This window comes from Zalophus californianus, chromosome 6 (assembly GCF_009762305.2).
Source record: "Zalophus californianus isolate mZalCal1 chromosome 6, mZalCal1.pri.v2, whole genome shotgun sequence".
Taxonomy (NCBI): Eukaryota; Metazoa; Chordata; class Mammalia; order Carnivora; family Otariidae; genus Zalophus; species Zalophus californianus.
Genome location: NC_045600.1, coordinates 873672 through 890480, shown reverse-complemented (window position 1 = coordinate 890480; position 16809 = coordinate 873672). Strand labels below are relative to the sequence as shown.

The following is a 16809-nucleotide window of genomic DNA, read 5'->3' as shown; positions in this document are numbered from 1 at the left end:
GGAATAAGAGACGGTGGTGCACGTTCAAAAGGACGAGGTGAGAGCTACCCAGAGGCTCCTCCTGGTCGCCAGGTCCCCACGTCCCGCCCCTCCGCCATCACCGTGCTGCCCTCTGCCGGGGTAACCTCGCGACGCCCCCCCACCCGGGGTCAACAACAAGGGTTCCTTGTCTGCAAACATCCGCTCCCCTCCAGCAAGCAGGGCCCCTTCCAGGGCTGGCGGCCGCCCGCGCAGCTAGGGACCCCGAGGTCCGCAGGGGTCCGGCCCCACCCCGCAATAACTGGGCTATCTTCTCTCCTCTGGCTCCTCGCGCAAGTCTGTCGTGGGCCCCTTGGCTGGGTGCTAGGTGCTGGGTGCTGGGTGCTGGGTGCTGGGAGTGCAGTCCCTGCTGCCTGGAGCTAGAAGCTGCTACGGCCGGCGCCAGCGGGGGCGGGGTGGGGCGCGGAAGGCTTCCTGGGAGAAGCGGCTGGGGGGCGGGCCTGGCAGAAGGGGCTCAGGAGCGCAAGCGCTGCCCCCTCTCACCAGGCTGTGCAGCAAGCTGCCCAAGGGGCCCCGAGGTCAGAGAATACCACCCCCACATGGGGTGCCTGGGCGCTGCCGCTCAGCAGCCCCTCCGGGACCCATGCATTGGGGGCAGCTGGATGGCCCTGAAGGGGTGGGCCTGGCCCCGCTTCGGGGGCCCATCTCTCCCTACCTGAGCCCCTCTGTCTGCTGGGATGAGGGGCAGGACACAAGCCAGGCCTGCCACACTCAGCGACCCCCGCCAAATAAGGGAATGTAAGCAGTGTTCAGAGCCTTCCAGTCACTGCCGGCCTGGGAGGGGGGTCACTGTGGGGATGCTTCCTTCTCTCTGCCGTGGCCCAGATGCAGGCACCCATGTACTGCAGACCCCAAGACAAGTGAGGAGACCCCCCCCCCACACTCACACACACACATGCACAGCTCCAGGGGATCAGGGCTCCATCCCGGCCCATGCCCACCACCGCACTATCCAGGGAAGCCCTGGGTGCCTCTGCCCAGCATTCAGCCAAGTGGTGAACCCTTGGGGAGGGGGCTGGCCCAGGGGTGAACAGAGCTAGAATGACAAACTGTAAGGGTGAGGCCAACAGGGCAAACTGCGCAGGGGCCCTGCTAAGACCCAAAGGCAGGTGAAGGTCAGCCGGGTGAGGAGCTGGGAACAGCACATGCAAAGGCCCCGGGGTGAGGAAGCCTGACCCCCATGAAGGCCTGTGACAAGGACACAGTGGCAGAGGCCGAGCAGGTGAGGGGCCTAGGTGAGGCTTCTGGTGGTAGTAGGTGCCGGGCTGCAGGGGGCCTCCCCACTGGTGTTCATGCTAAGACCAAGGGAAGCATGGAGAGCAGCTAGCTGGGTTGGGCTGCCTGGTGGTGACTTACATTCTCACAGAGATCCCCGGCTGCGGGCACAGGGGCAGCGGGGGGCGAGGGCAGGGCCACAGTGCAAGTGAGAGGGGACAGTGACGGAGCCAGGGCCTGGCAGCAGAGAGACCCAGCAGGGGGAATTCCTGGCAAAGTGAGAGGCGGGATCCAGAGACCAACCCGCCGGTGTGCCCCTCCCTCAGCCACCTCTGCAGCTTCCTGCCCGTGGCCACCGCTTGGGAGGGAAGGACAGCCCAGAGACTTGCTGTGCGGCCAGCTCCAGAAGCTGCTGTGTTTCAGCAACGGTTCTCTCCCCGCCCAGGGCTGTCTCAGCTTGGAGGCACCCGTGAGGGATGCTCACTCCATCTTGAGATTCAGGCTCAGCCTGTCCAAGGATGCAGCCTCCCCGGGGCCCTTCCTGAGGGCCAGCCCTGCCTCCGGGATGCAGAGAGCCCCCACCTGCCCTGCAAAGCTAGGGAGACAATGGTCTGGCCCCATCTGCCTCCCCCCAGGCCTCGCGGGAGCGGGACGGGGGTCCTCCTGGCCCAGAGCAGCTGGGTGAGAATCAGGGCAGTACCAGGCGGCCAGCAGACCCAGGATGCCTGTCGGGGGCTGGCTCCCAGGGTGCCACCCAGCAGAGCATGGAAGCCCCCTCCCACTCCCTGTCCCCTTTCCCTCCTGTTCCCTAGGAGCCACAGCCCAGACTGAATACCCAGGAGAGGCTCAAGTCAGGAAGGTGGCCACTTCAAGCAAGGGGTAGGCCTTGGGGGCTGTGGGGAGATGGGGAAGTCCTCCCCTTTGGGGTCCCCCCATAAGGATTTCTGCAGCCCTTGGGCTGGAGGGCTGGGGATCTGACGGGGGCTGAGGCTTCTGCTTCAGGCCAGGCTGCCCTGCCTCTTCCAGGAAGACCCCGTCCCTGCTCTGGGACCCACTGGGTCACAACACCTGTCTCCCACCCAGCTCCACCTGCCCTCTAGTCTGGGGGCTCCCTCCCTGAGCTCTCCAGTAAGAGGGGTTCTCGGGCGTGTTCCAAGGTGGGTGCACCGCTTGTGCCCAACAAGGCGTACATAGGGTGGAGGCCCCCATGCTGGCAGGGGGTCCTCAGGACCAGCCTGGGGTGCAGGCTGCCCGGAGTTCGGACAGAGCCGGCTTGGCTCAGGAGTGAGCTGTGCTTCCGCCCGCGTTCCTGCTGCTAAATATAGCGGCCAGGGAGGGGAGTTTCCGGTTACAGCCCCCCCCCCCCAGCCCCCAGTGCCGGGAAATCGATGCCAGCTCCATTAGGCCCAGCAGCAGTGCCTGCTGACCTGCCTGGTCAGGCCGCAGAGCAGCCTGAGGGGGCTGGGCTGCACCCACGTCCAGGGGCTCTGTCCCTCACCCCCCACCCTGCCAGTTCGGAGCCTCCAGCTTGCTCCCCACAGCACAGGGAGCCGCCAGCACCACCCATTCCTGCCAGAGGCCGATCTGAGGCCGTGGGCAATGCCTGCAAGCCTGCCAAGAAGGACAGTGGAGCGCTAGAGATGGGCACTAGGCAGGCCGCAAGGGAGGAAGCCAGGGTGGGGTGGTTCTAGGCTGGGCAGTGAGTTGTTCTCCAGATGCAGTACAGCCCCGCTGGGCTCCTCTGGACAGGGTGGAGCGGGGCTGCCCAGGACCCCACTGCAGCCTAGCCCTGCCAGCCACTTGGGCACAGCCTCCACGGGGCAGCCTCCGTCGTCAGGCCCAGGGGCTGTCTGCACTGTGCCGGTCCCAGCTGGGCTGAGCCCCCAAGCACTCCCCAGGCCAACAGGAGGGACAGACCCTCCATGCATGCTCAGAAAAAAACATCTGCCTGCATGGGGTCAGCCTGGGGCCAGGGGGGCAGGTGGACCTCAGCCCAAGTGAGGTGCCCCCACCTGACAATGGGGTCTCAGTGAGAGCCAAAGGCATGGCCTTGCTCAGCATCTTCCACCATGACAGCCTGAGGCCCTGTCCCGGGGACACGGTGGCTCAGGGCTCTAAGTGAGGTTTGCAACACAGCTCCTGGCCACTCCAGTCCCCACCTGCCTGTGACGGCAACAGCCCCTGGACACCTTGCCATCTCCAAACCGCCCAAAACCCATCACCCACAGCATGGCCCATGGGGCTAGCCAGAGGACTTGGAGGGCTCAGGGGAAGGGTCAGGCTGGCCCTCCCTCCAGGAGCTTCCCCAGCCCTCAGGCCAGGCCCCCATCCTGCAAATGCCCGAGATTGTGGCATTCTCTCCACAATGGGCTCCAACCCACCCATTACCTATAGAGGCCTTACTGGGTGTGTAGCTGTGTGGGCACTGGGCCCTCCTGTGACCCCAAGTATTTAAGAGGAGGCACGCGAGTGTGCGGGGCAGGGGTCCCTCCGGCCTTGCAGGCCCACGCGCAGACTGGCACAAACTCCCAAACGGCCCAGGGGATGCAGGGGCTCCTGGGGGCACGAGACCCAGATCCAGAGCAGCTCTGGCTTCGGGCTCCCGGAGAGGGGCTCTAGCCCTGCCCCGGAGCTGGGGGCATGTGCCCTCCAGAGTGCACAGCCCCACCCCTGCCTCCCGAGGGCTGGCTCAGCCACCACTACCATGGCCATACGCCCACCCCGTGGCCCACCACGCAGTCCTCCTTGAGTGCTTGCCCCCGAGCCGAGGGGGCATCCGAGCCCCCATCCCCACCTCTCCTGCCCTGGGAGGTGGCCTAGCCTGGCACCATCCTCCGTCTTTCCCCAGGCCCCCACCTAAGGCCTGACCTTAGCCCTCTGCCCACCACCGGCCGCCCACAGCTGTCCCTTCCCTGCCCGCAGCCAGGGCTTCTCAGTGGAGCTGTGAGGCTCTCATGGAGAGCCCACCCTCCCCCAGGGCCCATCTGGGAAAAGATCCACTGTCCCTCCACCTCCCCCAGCCCACCCCTGGTCACAGCTCAGAGCCAGTGGACACAGGCTGGAGCCACACGAGCCTTTATTTGATCTGCAGGGCGAGTGGCCAGAACCAGCCTTGATCTTGAGCCCCTGGAGTCTCACTGGGAACCCAGGCCAGGGGCCACATGGCTGAAGAACCATGAGATGCCAAAGATGACGCCGAGGGTCTTGGGGACATCTGGGTCATCCGCGAAGGCCTGGGCACCATCCAGGGGCAGGTGCACCACCTCAATGAGCTCGCCTTCCTCTGCCAGGCCCCCGCCAGGGCTGCCCCGCTGGGCATCCGTCACCTCTGCGTAGAACATAGTCTGGCTGGAGCCAGTAAGTCCCACACCAGACCTACGGGTTGAGACAGCATCTCCTGAGCCACCCATGCAGACCTCACAGGCCACCCTCGCCCGTTCCAGCCCTCCTTCTAGCCACTCCTGCCAGGGAGACCCGTCTGGCAGGCAGGACTCCAGGATACACCACCCTGCGTCCCCCACCAGATTCCCACCACCCTCAAGTGTGGCAGAAACCTGGCAACATGCTATCACTTCTGTGGTTCTTATGTCACGTGGCAAAGGTGGAGGAATTCTGCACGTGTAACTGAGGGCCTTAATCAGTTGACTTTCAGTTCATTGAGAGATTATCTTGGTGGGCCTGACCTAATTAGGTAAGCTCTTCGGTGAAGGTTTAGACGACAGAGATGGAGGAAATCAGAGAGGCACTGTCCTGCGGGCTTTGTAGACAAAGCAAAGCTGCCATGGGAGAGGGCCATATGGTCCAGGCCTGCCGGTGGCCTCAGGGAGTGGACGGTGGTCCCCAGCCAACAGCCAGCCAGGAAGCGGGGCCCTCAGCCACAGGGAGCTGGATTCTGCCACGACTGCGTGAGCTGGGAAGGGGACCCTGAGCCCCAGATGAGCCCCGGCCCCGGCCGATGCCCTGACTGTAGTATGGCCAGCCCATGAGCACCGGGCCCCGTTCCCAGGAAGCAGACTGCGGACCCACAGCAACTGTGAGGTTGTAAAGGGGGGTTGACTGAAGCCGTTAGATTTCTGTGGTGTTAGTCTGCAGCACCCTCGTGCAGGTCGCGGCCCCTCTGCCCACGGAAGCCCCTCAGCCAGGGCCTCCCTTCCCAGCACAGACCGTGGCCTGCACCCAGGGCTCCAGGCTGGCCAGAAGCAAGGACCCACCTGGCAACCGTGTGGCCCGGCCTGTGACAACCCCCAATGCCAGCCCCGCCGGGATGCCACTTTCAGGTTGGGGATGGCCTGTGCTGAGGCAGCCAGGACGTGGAGGGGTGAGAGGGAGTCCCCTCCCTCGGTGGCTGGTGGCTATACCAGGAAGGGGACAGGCACCCAGGGGCAGTGCCGTGGCCCAGAGTGGCAGCAGTGGAAGGCCGGTGTGGGCAGCCGGGATGGGACATCCGTGAGGACAGAGCAGTGGCGGGCCCGTCTGCATCCTGGGACCGAAGGGAAGAGTCAAGCACAGGTGTGCAGGGGAGAGGGGGACCAGAGGGTGTCTGAGGCCAGCCAGAGACCTGCAGGGTGGAGGCTGCTCTTGCAAGCGGCCCAGCACACAGGGAGGCTTCTGTGCCCCACTTCCCAGGAGGGGAGCCCCATCCAGACGTGCGTCACCCAGCTGCTTCCTCCACCCCCAGCCGCTTATCTGCCACAGTCCCTCCTGACGGCCTGTTTCCGGCGGGGGCCACGGCCTGCGCCTTTGATGGAAGCGCCAGTCTGTGGGGCTTCCAGGCCCAGTTTCCACCGGTGCGTGAAGGAGACGGGCACAGCCTCTGACCCGGAGTAAGAAGAATATGCCCAGACCCATCGTCCACTGGGCGATTGCAGAGGAATGCCTGGGCCTTGTCACCTGTGACCGGCAGGTGAGTGGCCTGGCTCTCGCTCTGTCTGTCCAGCCCCCAGCAGACCCCCAGGCACTGCTGCCCTGACCTCTACTCCAGCCCCTTCAGTCCTGCCTCCCCACAGCCACACCTTGTCTGCAAAATGCAAGCCTTCACAAGCTGCTTGCTGCCCAGAGCCCTCCTGGGCTCCCCAGCACCCTCGGGATCAGGCTACAGCCCTGATGCCCTGCTTGTGGAACCGCTGCAGCGGGGGTTGTTCATCCACGTGCCCCAGAGCAAAGGAGGCAGTGTAGCCCCTCTGCCAGGACTCCGCTGAGGCTCATCTCATCCGGGGTCCCCCACCCTGCCAGGGTGCCTCCCGCTGGCTCAACCCCGGCCCCAGATCAGGACCCTCAGATGCTCCTGGCCCCCAGCACCAAGGACACCTGCAGACAGCAGGCCTGCCCCTCAGACCAAGATGCTCAACCACTTGGCACCTATGTTGAACATGGGAGCTCCAAGCCCAGGCTCCTCTCCTTCCTCGGCCTGGAGGTCAGCTCCAGCCCCCCAGCCCCCAGGCCAGGGAGACACCCTGACAAAGCCCTTGGGCTGCTGAGGCAGAGGACCTGGGCCCAACGCTGAGTGGCCCCTGCGCTGGGCTGCGAAGCAGAGCTCCCCACCAGCCCCCTCCCCAGGGGAGCAGCCCCTCCCGTCTAGAGAAGGCTGTCAGGGTCCATGCTCACTGTCGTGGTGGGGGGCACCCTCCTGCTCCCACACTTCACCAGGCTCAGGGACCCATGACAGCATCCCTGGGGCAGGGGATGCAGGGGCTTCACCCCAGCGTCCCGTCCCGTCCCGTCCCATCCCAGAAGGACAGCCACATGGGGAAGGTGGTGGGGGACACCCGGGCTTCGGTGGAGGCAGGCCCTGAAGTCTAGGCTCCAGGCCACACCCCTTCCCCTCCCCAGGCACGCAGGAGCCCCTGCCCCCCAGCCTCATTCCTGAGCCGTGTGACAGCAGATCTGTGACTCACCCCCACCCCCGGCGCCCGGTGCTTAATCCCACAGGAGGTAGAGGCATCTGCCAGCAGCAGCTGGGCCCAGAGCCGGCCCCGCACAGCCCCGCACGGCTAGGGGCCGAAGGGTGGGGGCTCGCATGCTCCAGAACTGCCCCCAAGAGCCCTGGGTTCCGGCCTGGAGCACCATCTGAGGTGGTTCTGCCCAACCTTCCCCCGACACCATGTTGAAAAACGAGGATGAACTGCCCTGCTTGCACGCCCCCGGGGACAGGGCGCTCACTGCCTCCCAGCCTGTCCCATCCCCCAGGTGGTGCCGCCAAGATGCCCTTCCCCAGCTTTGCAGGCCTGTGGCCCAACCCCACTCACTTGTAGGTGGCGACCCGGCGCAGGCTGGAGGGAGCCAGGTGGTAGCCACACTCCTCGCAGGCCTCCGTGCAGGCCACTTCCTCCAGCGAGAGCCCAGGCTGGTCCACAAGGCCCGCACACAGCTCGTATGTCACCCCTGCTGAGCCAGGCAGTGCCACCTGCAGCTCCTGGGGTCCATCCTGGTCTACAGCTGCCAGGGACCCTGGGAAATGGCGTTCCACCTCGCCCACGTACACGGCTGGTTGGGGAAGGGCGGACCACGGTCACAGCCACGTAGTGGATGCCAGACCCCTCACTGGGCTTTGGTTCCCACTGGAGCCCCCTCCCCACATTGACACTCGGACCCTAGGCCCCAGGGGCCTCTCCCCTCGCCCCACAGCCCATGCCCGCAGGCCTCACCTGGCCGGAACTGCTTCACCAACACCAGGCTCTGCTGGGAAGAGTTGAACATGAGAATGGCCACACTGCAGGGGGATGGACGGAGCTCAGCACAGAAGCAATTCCTCACCTCACCTCCCCGGGGCCCCTGGCTCCCAGCCCCCTGGCTCCAAGCAGGCTCAGCCCACCTCCTCTCCCCAGCAGTCTGGGAAAACTGGTCCCTTACTCAGATAGGGAGACTGAGGCCCAGGCAGGGCCAGAGCGTGCCAGGGCCCCACAGTCAGGCCAGGACGCAGGCCTACTGTATTCCGGCTGGCAGAGTGGGGGCACAGGGGTGGGGAGGACATGCTGGGCAGCTGGGCAGGTCGGGGGTGGCAGCAGCTGAGGCCGGCTGACTGACAGGACATGCGGTCCCTGCTGGCCGGCTGCCCACCAGCCACACTCCTCGCGCCTCACCGCCGTTGAGCCCACACCCCCGATGCTCAGGGCAGGACGAGGGCACCCAGATGGAATCTTCCAGGTCCAAGAGGGCCTGCGGGCCACTACGGTTCAGGCGGCCTGAGCCGGGAGCCAGAGGGCACACCCAGAGAACATGAGGGGTGCAGCAAGGCAGAGGCAGGGTGCGGCTCCCTGCCCCTGGGCCCCAGTGTCCCAGTGGGCATCAGCCTGGGGCTTCCCAGCAGCCAGGCCAGGCTGGGCTCTCACCTGTCATGTGTCTTCATGAAGTCCCATGACTTCTGAGTGCCATTCTGAAAGAGGGAGGCCAGCGGTCAGGGGTCAGGGGGGCCAGAGGGCTGCCGGCATGTGTGCAAATGCTCGGGGAAGCTGGGAAGGCCAGACAGACCCACTGCACTGGTCCCTGCCCGGGTGGCCCCCTCAAGGCCTGGGCCCATCAAGAGCGGGGAGCTGCAGCAGGTAGGGGAGGGTGGTCAAAGCCAGCCTGATGCTCTCCAGGGGTGGGGCCGAAAACCAGAGCACATGGTGGACAGGCAGCTGCCACCTGGCACAGGCTGAGCTCAGAGAGCTGCAGAGATGTACACTGTCACCAAGTGTAGGCAGGACCGAGAGGGGCATGGGGGAGGAGCGGTAGGGGGCAGGGGTGGGGTGAGCAGAGATCAGGTTTTCAATGTCAAAGCTCCCTCAGGCCAATGGACAGGGCAGACAGGAAGGCGGGAGGGGCAGGCCAGCCTCCTGAGGACACCAGCACCGGGAGCAGCTGGGGTGGCAGTGCCCCAGCTAGGTGGGGGGACGCCCCTGCCAGACATGGTGATGTGGTGATGGTGACTGGACGCGGCCAGGCTTCTGTCCCGGGCTGTGTCTCTCGTGCGTCTTGTCACCCTGCTCTTCTGCAGCTTGCCTCCATCATCCTGCTCCCAAGCCTGGGCACCACCCCCTGATGGGCTCGCAGGGCTCCAGGCAGCAATCAGTGAATGAAGGAGGCAGTGTGAGGCAGCAGCTGGACCAGGCCCACTGGGGGAGCCAGAAGGAGCATTTGTGGGGTTCTGACAGGCAGGGTGGATGAGGCGCCCAGAATCCTGCCAGCTGGACACCACTAGGCAAGGCGGGCTCCCATCCTTGGGGCTAGAGTGGGCATGGACAGCGGCCACTGCCTCCTCCCCAAGGGGTCTCTGACAGTGTGGCCAGACCCAGGGCCCTGGGGCCCTGCCCTGGGGCTGTCCCTCGCCAGCGTCCTCAGCCCATCTGCCCTCAGCCATTGGGTCAGCCCTAAGGCACTGCAGAGCCACAGGCCCTGCCGTTGGGGCTCTGTCCAGGAGGACATGGACCTGAGCACCAGAGCCACGGCTACAGAAGAAGAAAGACTTCCTGGAAGAGGTAACGCTGTACCAGGCCCCACAGAAGTAAGGGAAAGGCATTCCAGGCAGAGGGGCTTCACAGGCAGAGGCCCATATGCTGGTCCAAGAGGAGCTGGGCGAGTGAGTTTGAGCTCTCCTGGAGGAGTGGCAGGGGCCTTTGTTTCAAGGGGATGGTTGGGCTGCCTGGGAGGCCATCGGGAGGCAGCACCCCCAGGAGGCAAGCCCAGGCCTGCCTACAATCTGGCCACCCCGGGGCCAGCCACCCACCCAGGATGCACTCCAGAGCAGGCCTGCCCCCCCACCCCAGGCCTGCCAAGCACCTGCTGTGCCTCCCTTGGGGTAAGTGGCACCTGGTGCAAGTCTCGGGGACCCTCCCAGCTCAAGATCACAATGTCTGTCGGCCCTTCGGTCCAGCCAAGACAGGATGCAAGGGATGGGCCAGAGAGGCCCTGTGAGGCCTAGCCAGCCCTGTCCACAGGACCCCCGGACCAGCTAGGTGGGTCCTAGGCCCGGTTAATCTTCCAGGGGGGGTGGGTGACCTGCCTTTGGTCTGTCCGGCCACCACGTCTCTCCGGGCCAAGAATGGCTGCAGATGTTCCCCCCCCACCGCCGGTGGCATGCATGGCCCAGCCCCATGTCCCACAGCCCCTGAGGAATGCTGCCTTGGCTCCCCAGCCCGTGCCCACCACTGCCTCCCACCTGCCCTGGCTCTGCTCTGGTCACCACAGCCATCGGCGGAGCTGCACTGACAGGCTTCAACTCGAGGAGACAGAACAGAAGCCATAGGCCACACAGCAGGTGTGTGCCTGGACCGCCTGTGCCTACCCACTGCCCACCCCTCCCCAGCCCCAGCCCCAGCCCCTTGGTGGCATCAGGCATCCCCACCCAAAGTCAATGCCAAGGAGAAGGGCAGCGACCTCCATGTCCCCACACTGTCCCTCAACTGACCCCCTGCTTCTGCCCCGGGCCAGCACTGCCAACCAGGGCCCATCCCGGGGACATGATGCCCCTGTCCCCCTGGAGCCAATGGGGCTCCACGGACAGGGCGAGTGAGGGTGGAGGCTAAGAAGGCTTCACGGGGCTGGTGACCGGAAGGTCCGGTGAGCCGACAGGGAGCTGCCAGCCCAGGGCGGCCGGAAAGAGGAGCACCGAAGACCTGGACCACCTGTCCCGGCAGCGAGGCAGGAGGGCAGTCCTCGTCTGGAAGGCCGGGAGATACTCCAAGAGCCGGCAAGCACAAGGTGGGGCGCCCAAACCCCAGAGCTGCTTCTCACTCGCCCAACAAACACTTCTCGTGAACTCGCTATATGCACGGTGCCCAGGGCGTCAGCGCGGTCCTGCTCTCGCTGGGGACAGGGGGGTGGGCCGGAGGAGAGGGTTGCCTGGGGTGCAGCCTGCCAGCACCCCTGCGAGGTGGGGGCTCTGAGGAGGTGCCCTCGGAAGGGAGCCCACCTGGAGAGGGCTCTGCCAGATCCCTCTCCTACCTCCTCACGCCACAACCCTACCTCGGCTGCCGCTGCCGAGAATGAAGACCACCGCCTCCAGGAAGTTTTCCCTGACCCCCGGGGCGCCCCATAGGTCCCACTGCAAAAAGTGCTGGGGCCCGGCAAAGCCTCCTCGGAGGGATGGTCGTCCCCAGAGCTGCCCCGACTCGGGCGCTCACCAGGTCTGGGAAGCGGACTCGAACCGGACCCGCACGCTGAGCTGGGGGAGCTCCACGAGGGAGGGGGGCGGGGCGGGGGCGGGCCCCAGGCTGTGGGCGGGGCTCGGCGGGGCCGGGGCTGCCGGGACTGGCGGCCGCGGAAGGCGCGCGCGGGCGGGGCGGGCTCACCTGGCGGTAGTGCAGCGTGAACGGCCGCAGGTAGGGCGAGGCTGCGCAGCGGCCCAGGGCCGCCCCCTCAATGCGCTCCATGGCAGCGCGCAGGGCAGCCCGGCCTGGGGCGGACGCGGGCAGAGTCCCCACCGGCCTCGGGCTGGCGGGCGCGTGACCCGGCTCTGGGCATGCCCAGTGCGCGCGGGGCGGGGCGGGCCGGGGCGGGCCGGGCGCGCGGGCGGCACCTGCCGGGTCCGCGCGCAGGTGGGGCGCTCCCGGATCCGCTCCCCGTTTGAGGGGCGTGCGGGGCTAGCCGGTGCGTCCCGGCTGCGGGGCGGCGTCCAGGGGGTGTGCGGGCTGGCGGGCGCGGGCGTCGCTGGAGGGGACCCGCCGGACAAGCGATGTCCCGTGCTCGAGGGACTTGGGACTTCGCGGTCCAGCCCTGGCGGGAGGAGCCGAGCGGCTGTCCCACCCCACCCTGGTTGACCGCCGCCCTGAGATTTAGGTGATGTGGGGGCGAGGTCAGGCCCCAGGGAGGAGAAGCTGGGCCCTGAAGGGAGCGGTCGGCGGTCGCGGCTGCCCAGTGGAGCCTGCCAGAGGAGGAAGGAAGGGGTTGGTCGGTGGCTGCGTGCAGGGCCACTGCGCGGGCGGTGGTGGGGGACAGTGCAGACACCTCCGGGGAGCCTGATGGCCGGGAAGACAGTAGCCCTGGAAGGAGGGCGAGGCCGGAGAGCCCGGGAAGGGGGCGGGACCAGGGCCGGGGCGAAAGCCAGGCCCTCCTCTCGGGGTTCCTGGGAGGGACTGCCCACCTGCCCCACTTGGGAGGAGCTGCCGCTCCCAGTCTCTGGAGCTGCGCCCCCTTCACCTCTGGGGCCTGCTGCTATTCCCACTCTGAGGAAGGCCTACCCTGCTGACACCCCTCCCTAGCTGTGAAGAGGCCCCAACAGCTGGACTCCTTCCTTGGGTGTGGATCTGAGGACCCCTTCCAAATGCAGCTGCCTCCCCGGGCCGCTAAGAAGGTGGGGTAGGGGAGCTGAGCCCTGCACCTGCTCTCTGGACTATGGCCCCACAGCTAATAACCAGGCAGGACTGGCCACCTGGCCTTGAAGCTGATTCCTGTGTCTCCTTATCTATTGCCGTGTAGTGTAAGGAAGTGCCCGAAAATGTCGTGGCTCGAAGCACCCATTTGTTGCTAAGTGTCCGGGTGCACGGAAAGCCCTGGCTCAGCTGGGCAGCTCTGCCGTGGCGTTTCTCTGCACGTGTGGTCAGGGGGCTGCAGGGGCTGAAATCTTCAGGAGGCTCCGCGGGCTTGCACGTGCAGAACAGCTTCATTGCCGCATGTCTGGCAGCTCAGCTGGGCGGCCGGAGCAGCGGGGCTGGCTGGCCATCTCCCCGCACGGGTCCCTTCTGTGCAGCATAGCGGTCTTAGAGCAGTGGGGTGCTCCCCCAGCACAGGGTCACCAGGCCAGACTTCCTGCGACCCACCTCACATGTCAAGCAGCGCTTCTTCGCTGCATCTTGTGTCAGAAGGAGGGTGGTGGGGCTGTGCAAGGGAGGAGGCTTCACTGGGTTCTGGAGCCCCGGGAAAGCACGGTTCCTGGGGGTTGCTGTCAGAGAGTCGCCATCACACCGCCCAATAAACCTAGGAGTTTATGCTTCACAGCCTTCACCGGCCGCCCCGTGTCCTATGGACCGGAGAGACGCACACCAGGGCCCACCGCCCCAGCAGCCAGGTGGGCGTCTCCTCCACTCGCAGAGCCCCAGCCCCGGGGAAAGGAGGAGGAGCTGCGGGGAGCCAGGAGCATCTGGGAAGAAGAGGCAGCCTCTGCACCCAGCATTGTTTCCCTTGCAGCAGAAGGGAAGTGACATTTTCATAATGCAAGCAGAGGTGGCTGGTGGTGTCCCTTCAAGCTATCCTCAAGGTGCTGCCCCTAGGGGAAACGGTCTGGCCATTCCTCCAAAAGGAAGCCATCGAGTTGCCATGTGATCCACTAGGTACCTTCCTAGGGCTGCACCCAGGACGGGAGAGTGGACTCAGCCGGCGGGTCAGCTGTGCAGTCGAGCCGTGTCATTCAGCCACAAAAAGTAACAAAATTCAGGTAATTCAGACAGAAGAACATTCCATGCTGACCATGGCCACCCAGCCCATCTCCCCACGTTCCCCCCCGTCCAGGACGTGGCCAGCACAGCCTCACCGTGGTCCTAGGGTCAGGATCCCGGGGCATGGGCCAGTCTCTCGGGTGAGGTGTGAGTATGGCCATTTCTCTGGAGTGCCTGCTGCACGCCCGGGGGCCTGGAAGAGGGACTGGGACAAGTGCCCCATGCCCGTGCAGGAGGGGCCCAGGCTGTGGGGTGGTCTAGCCAAGGAGCCGACGTCCCAGGGACCTGGAGAATGAGGAAGGGCCGGGGCCGGCGGACTGAGCTGGCATGGAGCCCCTGCGTCTGCACCCCGCACCGCAGAGACCTACGACCGCAAACGTGATGGCTGAAGACCGCTTAGATGTATCATCCTGCAGCTCTGGGGGCAGGAGTCCGACACAGGCCTCCCTGGGCTAGGAGCAGCCGCCCTGCGTTCCTTCCGGAGGCTCCAGGACAGAGCCCGTCCTGGCCTTTTCCGGCCCCTAGAGGTGCCCACACACCTGGGCTCTCTCCCTGACGCTGCTCCCATCATCACATCTCCTCCTCCTCCTCATAAGGACGCTTGTGATGACCTCGGCGCACCCCAATAACCCAGGCTTGTCTCCCCATCTCACGTCTGTGCCCCGTGAAGTTCCACAGCTGCAGGTCTGGGGGTCAGGATGGGGGCCCAGGGGGCACCGCAGCCAGGCAGGACTCTGTGTTGGGGGGGCCCTGGGACCGCTCAGTGCCGCTGGAACGTGGGCAGGCGCTGTTGGGACCCCCGGGAGGCTTCTGCTGGCCGCTACCTCCCTTCTTTGGGTAGGAGCTGGGGCCACCTGCTGAGGCCGGGATGGGAGGGAGGGTGGCTGCACGGTGGTCCCCACGGGGCAGGCTGGGAGTCCCGATGGCCTGGCCAGCAGGGCTTCCTCGTGGACCAGGCTGGACGGTGCTCTCAAGCAGCGTGGACCCTGGCTTCCCCCAAGGTTCAGCCTTCTCCCAGTGGGGGCGGTGGGCAGCCATGGGTCCAGAGAGGTGAGGATACTGGTCGGCGGTCCTGATATGAGAGACTCCGGGGATGGGGGCTAGTGCCAGCAGGGAGGGCCGGAGGGGTGGCAGACCAGCGGGAACGGTGAAGTCAGGGCTGGGCGTGGAAAGCAGGTGCAGCACTAATGTCTGGAGCTGATGTGTCTGCTCGATCTCTCCGTGTGTCTGTGTTCATGGGGCTGCGTCTTGATCGTGGGTTGAAGGCATCTCCCCCTGGCCGTGTGATCCATGTAATGCCTTGGTTGGGACAGGCTCAGCCACAGGCAGCCAGGAGGCCACCCGAAGGAGCTCACACCACACGGGGCTGACCATGTCACGGGAGCAGCCCGCAAGGAGGAGGCCCCAGAGCCGTCCCCTGAGTGCTCCACCGTGCATAGCGCATCAGCCCCACTCACCCGCATGGTCACAGGGTGGCTACCGTGGCCCCGGCATTGCCTACAAACCCAGTGGCATCAGGAAGGGGGAGCGGTTTTGCAATTGGGAGGAAACGCTTGCCTGGAAGGCCCCACTGGGAGGTCCAGTGACCGTTCTCCTGGAATGTCTGGGCCAGGGCGCGCACTGCCTTCCCCGAGCACGTGCCGCAGAGGGGGAGGGGGAGGTGAGGTGGCCTGGAGTGGATGTACTCCCTCAGCCCCACAGCCTGGAGAACTTAGCCGTTGCTGGCTTCCCGCGTGCAAGCACGCACGCACGGCCCCGTCTTCCCCTCCCAGGGTGTCCAGCTCAGGGGCCGTGCTACCTCAGTGCTGGGCGTGGCGTTCCTCTATGAGAGTGTGCACTTGGTAGCCATTAAGAAGTGCACCCTGCTTACATTTCCTTCCACACCTAATCCTCTGGTTTCATCATCGCGTCTTGTTCCTTCTTTCCTGATGGCTCGCTTTACCCGTCCGCGTGGCTGGGCCGTGGGCGCCCAGGGATTTGGTGGAACATGACTCTGGTGTTTCCAGATGAGATGGGCATCTGACTCTGTGAACCGAGTAAAGCAGATGCCGGCCCGGTGTGGGTGGGCCTCGTCTGATCAGATGCGGGTGCGAACAGAACATCAAGGTGGAGAGAGAATCCACTGGTGCAGTTGGGACACGGGTCTGCTCGGCCGGGGTGCTCAGAGTGGAGCCCATGGCTGGCTCTCCTGGGTCTGCAGCTCACCGTCTGCAGATGGTTGTGGACCTCGCGGCCTGCACCCCGTGACCGGTCCCTTAGAGCGACTTGTATATGCACCCACATGTGTGTATCTGTCTGCTTCTCTGGAGGACGCAGGTCAACGTGCCTGGTCGTCTTGCGATGGGTGTTGTGTGGCAGCCGCCCCGCTGGTGCCCCTTCTCCAGGACCCAGGGGGCCCTCATCTCCCGTCCCAGTGTCACTGACCCCTGCCTTCCTCGTCTGAGAAATGTCTCCTGAAAGCCGACTGGTTGGGACCCTCCCCTGATGGAGGTCTGACCAGGTGGCCCATCCTGGCTTGGCCAGGGGCTGCACATTGCTTCTGGCGTCATTGTAACGGCTGGGCCAATCCCTGACCCTTTGTGTCCCTCAGGCTGTGTCTGGGTCCTGAAATTCCATCATGTCCCAGTCAGTGACCCCGTCAGTCCGTCAATGTGTCTGTGTGTCCCTGCACCTGGCATTTCCCCCTTCTCCTTCTGGTGTCTCCGAGGTGGTCCACATGCCCCGTCCCGTTCCCTTTAACGCAGGGCCGTGGGGGCCTCGTGTGCATCTGGGCAGGTGTGTTCTTCATGGGGGGCAGCAGGGCAGGTGTCCAGCCCGCCCCCGGGGGGCCCAGGTTTTAGGATCTGGGTCTTTTCTCCAGAGGGGAGACCTCCGGCCTCTGGCCTGAGCCGCGCAGACGGAGTGCCGCAGAGCCGGCCTGCAGTTCTCAGCTCGGGTTCCGCAGAGAACCCCAGAACCGCAGAGGGCCGGGCCGCTCCGGCTTCGCCTCCTGCCTCTGCCAACTCCCGTGCCCACACCGCCCCATGTCCCTGCTGCACTTGGAGACATGCCCTCATATCCGATTGTACAATTCCACCCCTTTGCTTAGCTTTTTCTTTTTCCCTCTTCAAAATCAACCTCTTTATCATTAACCTTCACTCTTCCGTGCAGTGTTAGAACGCGTGTGGTAAAGACAACAACAAGAAGTTGAATCGCAACGGGCGCT

At 65.4% G+C, this 16809-nt stretch overlaps 1 protein-coding gene across 1 annotated transcript; it reads right to left on the bottom strand.

Moving 5' to 3' along the window:
* Nucleotides 1–4313: 4313 nt before the first annotated feature.
* On the bottom strand, nt 4314–11683 carry NUDT14 (nudix hydrolase 14). Its single transcript, XM_027571345.1, has 5 exons — nt 11523–11683; nt 8583–8626; nt 7899–7963; nt 7500–7737; nt 4314–4629 (listed from the first exon to the last, which is right to left on the bottom strand). The coding sequence occupies exons 1-5, from the start codon at nt 11601–11603 to the stop codon at nt 4389–4391; spliced, it is 669 nt and encodes a 222-aa protein (XP_027427146.1). The 5' UTR covers nt 11604–11683; the 3' UTR covers nt 4314–4388.
* Between the last annotated feature and the right edge of the window lie 5126 nt (nt 11684–16809).